The sequence below is a fragment of the Cynocephalus volans genome, chromosome 12, assembly GCF_027409185.1.
Source record: "Cynocephalus volans isolate mCynVol1 chromosome 12, mCynVol1.pri, whole genome shotgun sequence".
NCBI lineage: Eukaryota > Metazoa > Chordata > Mammalia > Dermoptera > Cynocephalidae > Cynocephalus > Cynocephalus volans.
The window spans coordinates 88,349,183-88,364,471 of NC_084471.1; the positions used below are offsets into that span (position 1 = coordinate 88,349,183).

General features: G+C 38.1%; 1 protein-coding gene across 2 annotated transcripts in view; it reads left to right on the top strand.

Annotated features, from left to right (window-relative positions):
- The first annotated feature begins 1,258 nt into the window (after positions 1 to 1,258).
- Positions 1,259 to 15,289, top strand: part of KRAS (KRAS proto-oncogene, GTPase) — a 41,089-nt gene continuing 27,058 nt past the window's right edge. The window contains exons 1-2 of one of the 2 annotated variants that reach the window (XM_063075601.1): positions 1,259 to 1,422; positions 4,807 to 4,928. In XM_063075601.1, coding sequence (XP_062931671.1) covers positions 4,818 to 4,928 — 111 coding nt within the window. In that variant the 5' untranslated portion in view covers positions 1,259 to 1,422; positions 4,807 to 4,817. The remainder of the gene's footprint in view (positions 1,423 to 4,806; positions 4,929 to 15,289) is intronic. The other variant, XM_063075602.1, reaches the window with a different exon arrangement.

Genomic DNA, 15,289 nt, shown 5'->3' on the forward strand with positions numbered 1-15,289 from the left:
GTTGTTGAGATTAAATAAAAGGATATGTGCAAAACATTTAGCAAATACTTGACAGAGAGTAGGCACATTCTTTTCCTGTCCCTGTCTTCCACCTCTCATATGCCTCTTCCACCTGGTGCCAGGAGAGTGAGGCTGGAATAAGCCTTGCAGATTACAGTCCATATAAGGGTAAGAAGAAAAAAGTGACAGTTGATGTAAAGACTTGGTTAACAGACAAAATAGCTGGGCTTTAAAAGAACTGTTTGGTTTATGAAGCGGACTAAACAGACAGAACTGAAAGTAGAGATTCAGATGAGTGGTCATATTAGGCATAGGCGCTGGTCAGCCAGGCCTCAATCTTTAAAACTTTCCCAATTGACCTTTCTAGGTAGTTCATCAATGCAATCTCTGAGTATGCTTGCAATGTTTAATTGCCCCATTGTTTAATGTCTTAAGTCCTTGAACGTTAACTGATTAATTTCAATCTTCTAATTAATATGTGAATGACTCTCCTCAGGTTTAAACTATCAAGGGCACTCCTACTTAAGTCTGTCTGCTGCTTGTGCTTTCAGGGGCAATGGGTACATCTGAGGTCCCTGTTTAGAGAGGCCTGATGGCTTCAAAATATCCAGAAAACAACAAGATATAACAGACCACCCCCCCAAAAAAGATTAGCGATGAAAGGGTTTGTCGCATGCGTCTGAGCCTGGGGCTAGATTCCCAGCCTGAGTATCGAGGCTGATAATCAGGCGCCGATCAGGTAGCCCCGGGGCGAGGAACTGCCTTCCCAGTCTCTCCCTAAGTCACCGACGTCGCCTCCCACATTTGGTGACTGCATGTTTACTTGCATGCAGCAAATGACAGCAAATGTATGCGCACAAGCGTAGGCCGACCCCGAGGGGTGGCGGGATTTTCGTAGCTTCTCTGTGTAGACCCGACAGCGGTGCGGCGGGCTCGCTTCTGGTGTCTCTCGGTGGTGTCGTGTCCCCGCGGTGGCTCCGGGTCCGAATCTGCGGCGAGAGGCTGGGGGCGGACCACCGCGTGGGTCTGGCAGTCCCTCCCCCCGGCCTAGGCGCCGCCCAGGCCCGCTCCCCTCCCCGGCGGCGCTCGCGGCCTGCCTCCCTTCCCTCTTCCCACACCGCCCTCGGCCGCTCCCTCCCGTCCGCCCGTCTGAAGAGGAATCGAGCGCGGCACGCATCGATAGCTCTGCCCTCTGTGGCCGCCCGGCCCCGAACTCATCGGTGTGCTCGGAGCTCGATTTCCCTAGGCGGCGGCCGCGGCGGCGGAGGCAGCGGCAGCGGCGGCGGCGGCTGTGGCGGCAGCGGCGGCTGCTCGGCCAGTACTCCCGGCCCCCGCCATTTCCGACTGGGAGCGAGCGCGGCGCAGGCACTGAAGGCGGCGGCGGGGGCCAGAGGCTCGGCGGCTCCCAGGTGCGGGAGAGAGGTACGGAGCGGACCACCCCTCCTGGGCCCCTGCCCCCGGTCCTGACCCTCCTCGCCGGCGCCGGGCGGGGCCGGCGGCGAGTGAATGAATTAGGGGTCTCGGGAGGGGCGGAGAGGGGACGCGGGCGCAGGGCCCGAGCGGGCGGGCGGGGTGGGGGGTCTGCGGGGGGAGACGCGGGGACGCGGCGACGCGGGGAGTGAGGAATGGGCGGTGCGGGGCTGAGGAGGGTGAGGCTAGAGGCGGCCGCCGCTGGTGCTGCTTCCTGGACGGGGAACCCCTTCCTTCCTCCTCCCCGAGAGCCGCGGCTGGAGGCGGCGGGGGAGAAAGTCGCGGCCACCGGCTGCTCCTTACTGCGGTGGAGGTTACTCCCGCCGCGCTCCCCTCCCCCTCGTCGTCCTCTAGCTCTCTCCGCTCCCGCACCTCTTCCCCCCTGCCCAGCACTCGGCTGCCTCGGCACTGCCGTCTCTGCAGCATCTAGCATCTCTAGGACGAAGGTCTAAACTTCTCCCTCGAGCGCAGGCTGGACGGATAGTGGTCCTTCTCGGTGCGCAGGGGGAGGTGTGGGTCACGTTCTGGGAGAGCATAAGGAAAGTGCTCAGAGACCACTGTTGGAGGTTATTGTGTTTGAAAAAAATGCGTCTGCCTCCGAGTTCCTGACTGCTCCCCTCCCCCATGTATGGGCTGTGACATTGCTGTGGCCACAAAGGAGGAGGTGGAGGTAGAGATGGTGGTGGAAGAACAGGTGGCCAACACCCTACCCGTAAAGCCTGTGACCCACAGTGAAAAGGAAAAAGTTAATCCCAGAAGGTCTGTTTGCTTTGTCAAGTTAAAACATATGAAGAAAACCCTCAGAGCACAAACAGGGCTTTTCCCTTCTAGTTGAGTGTAGACAGCCATAGCTAAAATAGTACTTGAAGTTTAATTTGCCTGTTCTTGTTCTTTTCTCCACTACCCCTCATCCGTACAAATTTGTTCCCCGTCACAAGAGTTATTACAGTACTCCTAGACAGCACTTTCAAGGTTATCTAAACTGACTGACAAGAGGGGTTAATTGTAGCAGTCTGCCAGTTAACTGCCTGAAATAAATCCTTTTAGGCATGTGCAAGTTATAGCTGAAGTCCTAAGCTAGCCTTTTAAAATCTTGATATCCATCAAAACAAGAGGTTTAAAAACAGAAAGGTATTTTCTAGTTGTTACACAGTATACATGTTATGTTTGTAATGGAAAATCACTTAAAAATAAATTATAAAGGGAAAAAGTCTGCTCGTAATCAGCTCAGAATTAACCATATGAGACTGGTGTTACTCTTAAGTGACTTGGGTCCAAAATGCTGACCTACATGTGATAGACTACAGATATCAAATATGGTTAATATCAGCACTTTTTACTTTCAGACTACAGTCATCCACAAGCATGCTTGGTTTTAAGAGATAGTAGATGTTAGTTTAGTTTTATGATAAAAGTGAAATTTTTTTCTTTTCTTAGCAAACTTGTTAGGTTCTTCTAGTCCCATTTCCACCCCTTGCTAGTTTTTGTAACTTTGAGTGAGGGGACTCCTTCTGGCCTATGATCTTCATTCAGTAAGACTCCTTTGGAACCCAGTTCCTTCTAGTGGATTTAAATATTCCTTGGTTTTAAAAATGTGATTCAAGGATTTTTCCTTCTGGAAACAACCATTGCATAAACAAGTAGAAGGTGTATGTCTCTCAGTTCACACATGTATATATGACTAAGTTCTAATCCAATACCTGTCCACAGTATCTCCTAGGCTAGCACACTTTTTGGTCTTAAGTACCCCTTTGCACTCTTCAAAATTATTGAGGATCTCAAAAACCTTTGATTTGTGTAGAGTCTGTCAATATTTATCATATTAGAAAATTATTAATTCATTTAAAAATAAGGATAATAAGCCCATTACTTGGTAACATGTAAAAAATTTTTTATGAAAAATAACTATTTTCCAAAACAAAACCAAAAATTACTGGGAAGAGTTGCATTGTTTCACACTTTAGTAAATCTCTTTAACTATGTGGCTTAATAGAAGATATGTGGATTCTCATATCTGCATCTGCGTTCAATCTGTTGTGATCATACATCTGGAAGACTCTACTGTACACTTGTAAAAGAATGAGAGTGAGAAGGGTAAAGAACATCTTAGTATTATTATGAAAACAGTTTTGACCTCTGGGACCCACAAAAAGTGTTAGGAACCTATGGAGTTCCTAGACCACATTTTGAAAACTGTTCTTCTAGGCTATCCAGATTGTTTGGGGGGTGGGTTGGCCAGGGAGCTAGAGGATACATTTTGGTGTGTTTCTCCTCATTTGCCCCATTTGCTATGGTCTACATTTGGAATAAAACGTGGGGCAAGTGAGATAAAATACATGTTTGTAGTGGCTGTCCACGTGGCCCTAGAAAAGCAGCAGGGAAGGATAGGTGGAGCAGAGTAGGAAAGGGGGCTGTGCTATAGCATTCATGATATAACAGTTTTCTAGCCTGTGGTGCTCTTTGTGAGGGGGCTCAGGAATAAGGTGAAGTTAGTATGTTACCATTTGGAAAACCAGATAACCTTTTTCTTGGTGGGGAGAGAGTGCCTACTTGGATAACTTGTGGTCTTCAATAAATAGGATGCTGCATGTTTTTAGTGTTTATTTGCAATCAGGTCTCTTAGTTTTTGCCTTTCTTTTCCCCAGCAGATATTTTTCAAATTAAAATGTCATCAGATATTGTCCTTATCTGCTTCAGTGTCTATAAATTTTTATCTCCCCACCATATACTCGAGCTTCATTTCACGCTTGTCCCTGCAACGTCCATCTGATTCTTGCTACCTATCCAGAAGAACTAAGGTAGTATGATGATGCTTTAAAAAGATTTTCTATAGTTGTTGGCTCCAACAAAGACACTCTTAGCTTATCTCCTTATAACTCTTAGAGGCCAGAGTCAGCTAGGAATACAGCAACCATAGGAGTGGAGACAGCTTTCAACAAGTTTTCTGTGGGTGTGTCTACAGTGTATAGAGCACTATGCTAGACAGTTGTACTGAGTGAAATCATGATATGTTTCTTTGAGAACTATTAGCTGCTAGAGAACAGCAGTCTGGCTGTCTAGTTAGAACCACATCAATATAAGGCAAAAGAACTGTCTATGTACTCTATATGCGTGTTTCTTAAATGTTGATGGGGAAGTTTGTAAATGAAGCACAATTCATTACAATATGTAGTTAACTGAAGTTTTCGTCATTCAATTTTTGTGAGGTATTTTGAAATAATTTTCCATATAAAGGTGGGTTTGTATCAAAAGGAATTGGTAGAGTACTTGATAGAGTATTAACCTCATGTGACATGTATTCTAATTTAGTCACATTTTCATTATTTTTATTATAAGGCCTGCTGAAAATGACTGAATACAAACTTGTGGTAGTTGGAGCTGGTGGCGTAGGCAAGAGTGCCTTGACGATACAGCTAATTCAGAATCACTTTGTGGATGAATATGATCCTACGATAGAGGTAAATCTTGTTTTAATATATGCATATTACTTGTGTAGGACCGTCCTTCTTTTGTTTTTGTTTTTTGATGTTTTGGTGACTGGCCGGTATAGGGATCAAATCCTGGACCTTGGTGTTAATAGCACCACCACACTGTTATCAACTGAGCTAACTGGCCAGCCCGACATATATATATAATTTTTGATAGACCATCCTATGGTACCAAAAAAGGTTTCTCTGATCATTTTTGTGAGTACTTATTACAAGGTGATTATACTGAAAGTTATTTTATTAAGTTATCTGAAATGTACTTGGGTTTTAAGGCTTAAACTGAAGATATATATAGCCACAGATAAAAAGGAGCCTTATTTCTCTCAGGAGAATATCAAGGTCCATGACATTCACTGTGTGTCAGTGTATGTGCATTTTGATTGGAAGTGTATTTCAGAATTTTGTGAGAGGGTGAAAATAGGAATTTGCATCTTATCTGTACCTAAAAGTCATTCTTTTTAATGTAGCTTTTTATGGGTTTTTATGTATTTCAACATCACATGTAGAAGTTAGATTGAATTGTACTGGTGAAATATGATTGTTCGATGGTTGATTTTTTTTTAACTTAATTAGTAGTATTTTTTAAATTTTCCCCTCAACATTAAAGTAGTGGAGAACCTACAGCTACCTGATGAATTTTAAAAAGCCCATTATTTGCCTAAAGTGTGATATATGAAGGTACCATTACCAACCCTTACCTTTGCTTTGTGGTCCTTTTTTAATTTACTCAAGGAAATGTTAGGATTATTTTTTATTACAATTTGATTAATAAGCTTTTGAGGATTGTTTTCGTACTTTTTTAGTTTCATGAAAATTTGCAAGAGTAAAGGCCCGCAGCAAAATGATAGAATAAAGGCCTGGAAGAAATCTTGAGAGGTCAGGTAGTATTTCCTACTGCTTTCTGGCAGCACTTAGACTCCAGTTATTCGAAGCAGATAAGGATTTATTAATCCCAAAGACCTGCAGGAGGAGATATTCCATAACTGTCCTTGTTAACTCTTTTCCAGAATGTAATTATTAGCTTAGTTTATGTGTAATCTGAATCTTCATGTTAAATTTAACATCAGTGGAGATGGAAATAAGTCTATCACCTTGTCTTTGAAATAGCCTTGTTGTCAGATTATTTCTTAGGCTGCTTTACCCCAGGTTAAGCATTCCTAATCCATTAGTTTTTGTTCTAGATCTAATGTGTTAATTATTTTTTAATTAGTTTGAAAAATTTCCCAGAACTTTCTCCAAGTCCCAAGTTGTGGAATCTAGAATGGGTCAAAATGCCCTATCAAGGTCCTGTGCTGTGTAATGTCTTGAAGAAATACTTTGCACTCAGGTGGATTCTGAGGGCATTGGTGGCCTTGGGAAGTTGTGCAGTTTAAAATTTTGAGGATCGATTAGATAACTGTAAGGAAATGTCAAATATTTTTGGTACTATTAAAAAATGGAGAAGTAATGCTTATTTGCAAACATTTGATTTAAACATGGAAGCAACTTTTATTTGGTTTCCAAATTTAAGTATTTGCCTTAGTAAAGGGGAACAGTCTAAGTGAAGGGGACCACCTATGTAATAGTGTCTACATATTTTCTTCTGACAAGTCAATTCAATGCTGAACTATAGTTTTCCTTTTTTCTTTGAGGAAGATTGAATAGTTCACCCATTTCAGTCTGTATTCCAAATCTGGGGTTTCTTGGCTTACTCTACTATGTAAATCAGATGTAAAAGGAAACTTTAATAGAATTCACGTTGAGCATAGATGTTTTCCTGGAATTTTGGAAGGTGATTTTAGCAGAACTTCTCTCCATCTTCTCTGAAAATCGAAGAAATTCCATTATGCTCTGTTTCCCATCAGAGATCATGAATGCTATATAAATGCACATAGCATGAGGTCATGAATGCATCAATGTGATAAAATAGGTTAGGAAACCTACTGTTCAAAATTGTTAAAATGCAATATAAATCTTAAAGAAATAAAGCTAATACTAATAGTTAATCCTTTATTTGGGGGAGTTAGAGAAGTTTATAAACTTAAACCCATAATTCTGGTTATGGTTTCTGCCAAACCAGAAGACTTGACTCTGGGAAGTGTTGATTATCTGTGAACTTTGAAACTGACTTTCCCCCATGTAGTTTAGCCACCCAGGAAAAGGTATATGAGATTATCTCTTATCTCCCACATTACAGTGAGTCTCTGAGGGAACTAACACATAAAGATCTTGGTGTCGTTCAACTGGAAGAAAGGCAAGAGAATTTAGTAGTTTAATTTAGTAAATAGTTGATTGAATAAAAATGCTGACTCCATGTTATTGTAAAAAGTTTAAAAAGAGGATAGGAGATTTCACTGTTGCTGTTAGGTTTTGAGTGGTGAATAATGGGGGTCAAAGAAAATTAGAGAGGACATAGACTGCACATTTGGAATTCTCATCAGTTTTCCTACGTTTTTTTAAAAAAGGAAATGAAAGAAATTTAAATCAAGTATTATCATTTTTTAGTGATTTAGAATTTTTAAAGATTTAACACTATGAGCTTGATAAGGAGGGTAGTCATTATTTCTTTCATTTTATAGATAAAAAAGTCTCTAAGAGGTTCCAACTCACCTAGGATTATTTAGCTGGTAAGCAGTGGGATTTGAATTTTAATTTTCTGAGACCAAATTAAGTGGAATTTCCAGTGTACCCATATATAACTTTTTAAAAGCGAAAAATTAGCTGTGTTTTGAGCAAGAAAATATTTAACAATGGAGACTAATTCCGATTTGAACTTAGCCTGCTATCTAATGGCAACTTAATGGCAGAGATATGATATAGAATAGACAGGTATGACATGTAGATGGAACATGTTTATACTGGAGGTTATGTACATGACTATTACTTTTACTTCTCTTCTGAAGAATTTTATTTTTATTTTTTATGAAGTCCACCAAAGAGTTCCAAAGAGATAATGAAATACCTCGTTAGTGTGACAAGATTATTAAAAACTCAAAACAAGCCCCCAGCTACAATACTTGACCAGAAATACACACTTTTTTATAGTTTACAGATCACTTGTTATCAAAACATATTCCCTGAAGTGTTTTTTTCAAGGTAAGATTTGGGAGAAGAAGAAAAATCTTGTCTTTAAAAAAATAGGTAGTCATAGACAGAGATCAGAATGATCAGTTGATAAGTAGCAAATATATATCGATTACTAGATATAATATGCTAGTAAAAATCAATGTAGCAAGAAGTATTTTTTCCCAGGCTCTAATTCTTTGACATCTGCATGCTTTTGCTAATGTGACACTTATAATTCAGTCCAAGTATTATGCCCTTTTTTGATGAAACAGTTTTCTACTCAGTAAGAAAAAGTGGATTCATAATTGGATTGATTTGTTCTATCTTTAGTGCTCTGAGCTATGGAATATTTAGTTACCATGATTTGTCAGTTTCTCTGTTTCTTTTATTTTTCCATGTTAATTATAGAATTCATTTAACTTGCAGAATAAGTTATTTAGATTATAGAGAGAAAAATTATAGTCAACCAGTATTGGAGAATGGAAGAAGTAAAGTCTCATGTAATGTTGTAAGCTGTTATATATATATAACAGTAGTTATCAGTGAGAGGTGGATAGGTGACTTTGCCCCTGAGGGGACATTTGGCAACATCTGAAGACATTTTTGGTTGTCACAACCTGGGGAGGGAGGGCTGCTCCAGGCATCTGTAGGGTAGAAGCCAAACATGCTGTTAAACATCCTACAGTGCATAGGACAGTCTCCACAACAAAGAATGTTCTCACCCAAAATGTCAATAGTGCTGGGGTTGAAACCCTTGTATGTGTTACATATAGCTTTAAACATTTCTTAAATGGTCAAATTCAAGCCGCTGATATAAGGTTTATGTTACATTTTCAAACATAACATAGATTTAAACTTTACCTTTTGTAAATTAATATTATGTTATGTTAGCTCACTCCAATGGTCTATTAAAACATTCTGTTTTTCAAGTAAGGTACACATAGCAATTTGTAAATGCCTTTCTCTTCAAGGCTGTGGCCAGCTCTTCCCCCCTTTTGTGAGTGCCCTCTACTGGCCAACTTATTTGCTTTTATAATAAATAACAGTGAAATTGTAAGCTTGGATATTTTTGCTGTATAATCACTTTATAAATACAGTATTTTGATTTCATTTAAAAGTTTTATCTAATTGATTTTTTAAAAAATTTAAAATATCAATTTTACTCTCTGCTAGTATTAATATAAAGTTACTGTGTAGACTAGTTAGGCCTAACTAATAAACAAAAAGATGAATATATTTAACTAAGAAAGGAAATACGGCAATGTAGTAGAAAATGGGGTGGTTCCATTTTTAACACTGATTGAATTTACTTTGTATTAGGAGCTAAAAAGCAGCAGTATGGCTCTTTGAATTTCTTTGCATGTACTCAGGAGCTACTTTACAGGATTCAGAGCTTGGTGGTGTGTTTTGGTGTGTTAGGAAGGGCCCATTCAAAAATGGCAAATTGTGAGAGTTCACATTTTGTAGATTTTTATAGGACTAGAGAAGTTGTGGAGCACCTGATTTTTAGAATAAACTAACACAAAATTCGAGCTCTGTATTTAGGTTAATTTAGGAATAAGTATTTACTTAATAAGTATTTATTTAGACGTGAATGTTAAAGTTTATTGGACATGTTTTATTCTGCTTTGGATTTTTATAAATACAAACGCTTAAAAACATAAATGGAAGTCGATAATGGAAATAGCTGAAAGAAAAAAACATTTTTATGGTTTGGCATCTCCTAAGATTCTGGTTTTAGCAATGCAACTAATTCCTTAATTCCAAAAATGTTATTCATTGCACGCTTTTGTACCATGCAGTCTTCCTAGGGACTGGTGATACATCAAGGAGCAAAGTGGATTAGATCCCTGCCTTCATGGAGCTTATTAGTCTATTATTATTAATCTTAGATTTATTTTGAAGAGCAGTGTTTCTTGTCACTGATCCTGAATTTATATGACTTAGTATATAGAGGCTTTATACTTTAGGAGTGCTCTAAATGTTTTGCACCTCTTACCTTTGTTGTCTCATAGTGCCTATGTTTATAGAAGTTATTTTATTAAAGATGATAGGTAAGGGGATCTTAACCCTTGACTTGGTGTTGTCAGCACCACGCTCTCCAAGTGAGCAACCAGTCATCCCTATATAGAGGTCCGAACCATTGGCCTTGGCGTTATCAGCACCGCACTCTCCCAAGTGAGCCAAGGGCCGGCCCTATTGTGATATTAATATAACGAAATTAGTAGACATGGGTAGTAAAAAAACAGATATTTGAGAGGATTAAGGAAGGAGATAGTGACTTAGATAATGTTTTCAACTTTTTATTTTGAAAAATTTCAAACCTATGGAAAAGTAGTAAAAAATAATACAATGAATACCTGTTACCCTTAAACTAGACTCACTAGTTAACATTTTGCTGTATGGACTTTTCTCTAGATCTATTATGTGTGTGTATGTTCGTATAGTATGTATGTATAGTATACATACACATATACACGAATACATATTTTTTATTTTTGTGGAACTATTTGAGAATAAGTTGCACATGTTATGCTCTAAATGTCTATGCTCTAAGACAGGGGTCTGCAGACTGTGATCTGCTTGCTGGCCAAATCCTGCCTGCTGGCTGTTTTTTGTAAAGTTTTATTGTAGCGCAGCCATGCTCGTGTGCTCACATATTGTCTGTAGCTGCTTTCACACTACAGTGGCAGAATTGAATAGTTGCAACAGAGACCAAAAGCTAAAACATTTACTGTCTGGCCCTTTTCAGAAAAAGTTTGCTGACCCATTTCTAACAACAAGAATATTTCTTTGTATAATTATAACACAATGATGAAATTTAGGAAATTCAGCTTCGGTATAATAGTTTAATATATGGCCATACTCAAATTTTGTCAGTTGTTCCAAGAATGTCCTTTTGGCAATTATTTTTTTCCTGATCCAGGATTAAAAGTTAGTTATTATGTCTCATAGTCACTTTTAATAAAGAACAGTTTTTCAGCTTTTCTTCATCTTTTACAAGGCCAGTAGTTTTGTAGAATGTACTATAGTTTAGGTTTGTCTGATTGTTTCCTCATAATCAGATCCAGGTTAAACAGTTTCAGCAGGAATGCTACATAAGTGATGTTATGTTCTCATTGCATCACATCAGGAGCCATATGATGCTGGTTTGTCCCATTATTGATAACATCATTTTTTGGTTAAGCTAATGTCTATCAGATTTCTTTATGTAAAATTATCTTTAATTCCTTTGTAATTAATAAGAACTCTGTGGGGGAGATCCTTTGAGACTATAAATACCTTTTTCTCCAACACATTTGTACCCACTAGGATTTAGCATCTACTAATAATTCTTCCCTAAATAAATTACTACCGTACTGGTTGCAAAATGGTAATCTTGTCATTACTTCTACATTAATTGGCATCTGCTGTGAATAAGGACTCTCTTTTCTCTTTCCTTTCCTTAGTTTATTTGTATCACTATAGACTCATAGGGTTTTTTAAAATTCAATGTGCTGTTGTCTGTTACCGTAATTATTGATTTTGGTGCTCACACTTATTTTTGAAATGGCCAGTGGACTCCCTTTCAAGCTGGCTTTTGGCAGGTTCCTCTTAGTTTTGAGCTCTTTGTTATTTTCTGGCATAATGTGTTCCAGGTTCACTTTGTTCTTTCCCTGTCCCCTCCCTGGACTCAAGTATTTGTCCAAGGAGTCTTAGTTCCTTTTAATGTGGGATGGTATTTAGAAATCAATCTGGATGTTAGGTGTGTTTATTGCTACAGGGGTGATACTGCTTCTAAAACCTTTTCTTCAACACACAGCCAGGAAATACATGTTATTAAAAAAATCATAAGTTTACCATCTTCCTCACCTTCCTCAATATCTTCTTTCTCCCACAGTGAGAACCCTGGTTCTACACTGTATAAATTTTAATGTTAAATTGTACACAGATGTGAAATAAAAATGATAATATTAATTTGGGAGGGGGCTGCAGGGGACAGTTGGCCAGTACAGGGATTGTACCCTGGACCTTGGTGTTATCAACATCACACTTTAACCAAGTAAGCTAACCAGCCAGCCCCAGGTCAATCTTAAGTCTGGTTCTTGCAGTATTATCTAAATAAGACAGATTGAGTGAGTGAACTTAATGATAGGTTAGTTTCCTTATTTGTGGAATTAGGATTAAATATTTTTCTCTCTTGAGAAAAGTGGAAATCCTTTCTCATTTTCAGATTATCCTTAAATCATTAAGGAAAACGTTTAGGCAAAGACCGAGCTATTTGGTTACATAAAAATTAAGATATGTTTAACAAAGATACAAGACAAGTGAAAATCTGGGACAACTCTTTGGTTCATATACCAGGGAGCTATCTCATATGAATTAGAAAAAAGCAAACATCCAAATAGAAAAAAAAAAAAAAAAAAAGGCTAGAGATATAAATAAGCCAGCCTATCTACCAAAAGAGAAATAAAATAAATGACATAACATACAAAAAGACACTTCATTACACTGATACAATTCTAGTTCAAATAACAAATAATATTTTATACTTTGACATTGGCTAAGATTAGAATGATAACCGCTGGGAAGGATATAGAGAAATGTGCATTCTTTATGCTGCAGTGGAAGTATAAACTCTTACAAACTTTCTGGATGTCAATTTGGAAATACGTATCAAAACTTAAACTGCATGTCCATTGACCAGTTACTTCCCACTTCTTGGAATTTATCCCAATAATTTAATTGGATAAACGTTTTAAGATGCAGAAATGTTTATTGCAGTGCTGTTTATGATTTTTAAAAAATGGAAAAATCTACATGTCTATCAATAGAGAATGGGTGAAGTAAATTGTGTCATATGCATACAAATTATACCCTTGTCAAAAAGGAAGTTGTTGATTAGGTAGATTTATATATACTGATATTGAAAAATATCCATTATGGAAGTGAAGCTGGGTCATAGCACATTGTGTTAATTATAATTCCATTTATCTAAATAGAAACTTAATGATACTCTCATTCTCTATGGTGTTTCAGCTTTTAAAATACACATATGAAGGTACTTCAAAAAGTTCGTGGGAAAATAGAATTAAAAGGTAATATGAATCTTTCCATGAATTTTTTTCTTTAACATTTAAAAACATTTTGGGGGCAGGTGGCCTGTATGGGGATCCAAACCCTTGACCATGGTGTTATCAACACCATGCTCTAACCAATTAACTGGCCAGCCCTCCATGAAATTTTTGAAGTACCCTTGTGTATTGTTGGGGTGGGAGAGAAGTAATTAATTCATTTTGGAGAGAGTAAAGGATGCCATAGTATTAGATACCATTAGATTATTTCATACTTTTCTCTTTTTAAAGCTTCAATAAGTTAGATAATGCAGATGTACTGTTGGATTAAGGAAATTGATATCAAGGCCAAGTAAAGGATAACTGAGAGGTATATAATATAAAACATGAAAATTATATTGGCATGTATAATTATTAAGATTGGATCTATGATCATTTCAGCCTCACATTCTTACTTGACAACAAGCAATAATTTGTGGGAGAATGCCATGTGACTTCAACAAGTTACAGATGTATGCTTATAAATAACATCCTTATTTTCAAAATCTGTTATGCAAATTTTTCTTGAGTTTATTCAGATTTTTGAACTAGTTTCATCTCTTGGGAGTAGCAAATATATTCTCTCTAGTCCTAAGTTAGTATTTAATGTTCTCATAATTTCAAGTATCTAGCATTTGGTAAAGACATTTTCTTTATCCTTACTTTTAATTAATATCTTAATTTTTAACAGAAAATGCTGTCATGAGAACAGCTTTGCTTCCTAATCAAGATAGAAATCCTTCATAACCCTCACTTTTAGCTCTCCTTCCCTGAAACTTATCTGTCTACATGGTATTTATTTTAAAATTCAATGACCAGTTTTGCAAAAATTATTCCAACTTCAGGTGTCCAATGATTTCATAAGGACAAGATACTGTTTCTGCACAGTTCCTAGTAGCCAGTGGGCCACCCTCTACAGTTTTGGCCTATAATAGCATGTGCGATATAATATGAGGGTACTTCAAAAAGTTCGTGAAAAGATATGTATTATCTTTTAATTCTATTTTTCCCTGAGCTTTTTGAAGTACCCTTTTATATAAAGTAATAGAATTAACTTTTTATAGCACTCTACATTTTATAAAAGGATTTTTATGTTCTTTAATCCTAACCTATATACATAGTCCTGTATGTGATTATTTATGCACTTTCACAGCTGAAGGAACAATGACTTGGAGGAAATGAAAGATTAAGTAGTTTGCCCAAGCCCACACCACAAGTAAGTGGAGTTCTGTGGCTGCCCATAGATGAAGACTCTCAGGTCTATTTCTAGCCTAGGCTTCTGTCCTGAGCACCAGACCTGCTTATCAAGCTGCCTGCAGGGTCATACCGTCCAGGACAGCCCATGAGCATAGGGAATGTAACATGTCTAAAATTGAACTCATCTTTTTTTCCACCTTTCCCTTCTGTTTCCATCCCCAGTAAATAAGCTCTGCTATTTTAAAAAATTGAGATAAAATTCACATAGCACAAAATTCACTCTTTTAAAATGTATATTTCAGTGGTTTTTAGTATACTCACAAGGCTGTTCAACCATCACTGCTAATTTCAGAACATTTTTATTGCCCCCAAAAGAAGCCCCATACTAGCAGTCACTACCCAAACCCTTTCCCTGCCAGCCCCTGGCGGACCACTAATCTGTTTTCTGTCTCTGGATTTGCCTGTTCTGATTCTCTCATAAATGGAGTCATACAATATGTGGCCTTTTGTGTCTGACCTATTTTCAGGTAGGATAATGTTTTGAGGGTTCATCCATGTTGATCAGTACTTTATTCCTTCTTATGGCTGAATAATGTTGTTGTATGGATATACCATATTTTGTTTATCTACTCAGTTGATGGGCATTTGGATTTCCTCTTTTTGGCTGTTTTGAATAATGCTGTTATAAACATTCATGTATAAGTTTTTGTGTGAACATATATTTTTAATTTCTCTTGGGTATGCAATATAGAATTGATGGGTCATATGGTAGCTCTTTGTTTAGATTTTGAGAAACTGCCAAGTTGTTTTCCACAGTGGCTGTACCATTTACCTTCCTACCAGCAATTTATGAGGATAGTTCTGCCAGTTTCTCAAATCTATTTAATCTCCTCCATTTTTACTGCTGTTGCTGCCTTAGTTATTAGTACCATTTCTTGTAATAATTTCCTAACTCATCTATCTCCCAGTCTCCATTACCTTCCCTCCCTCCCTCTC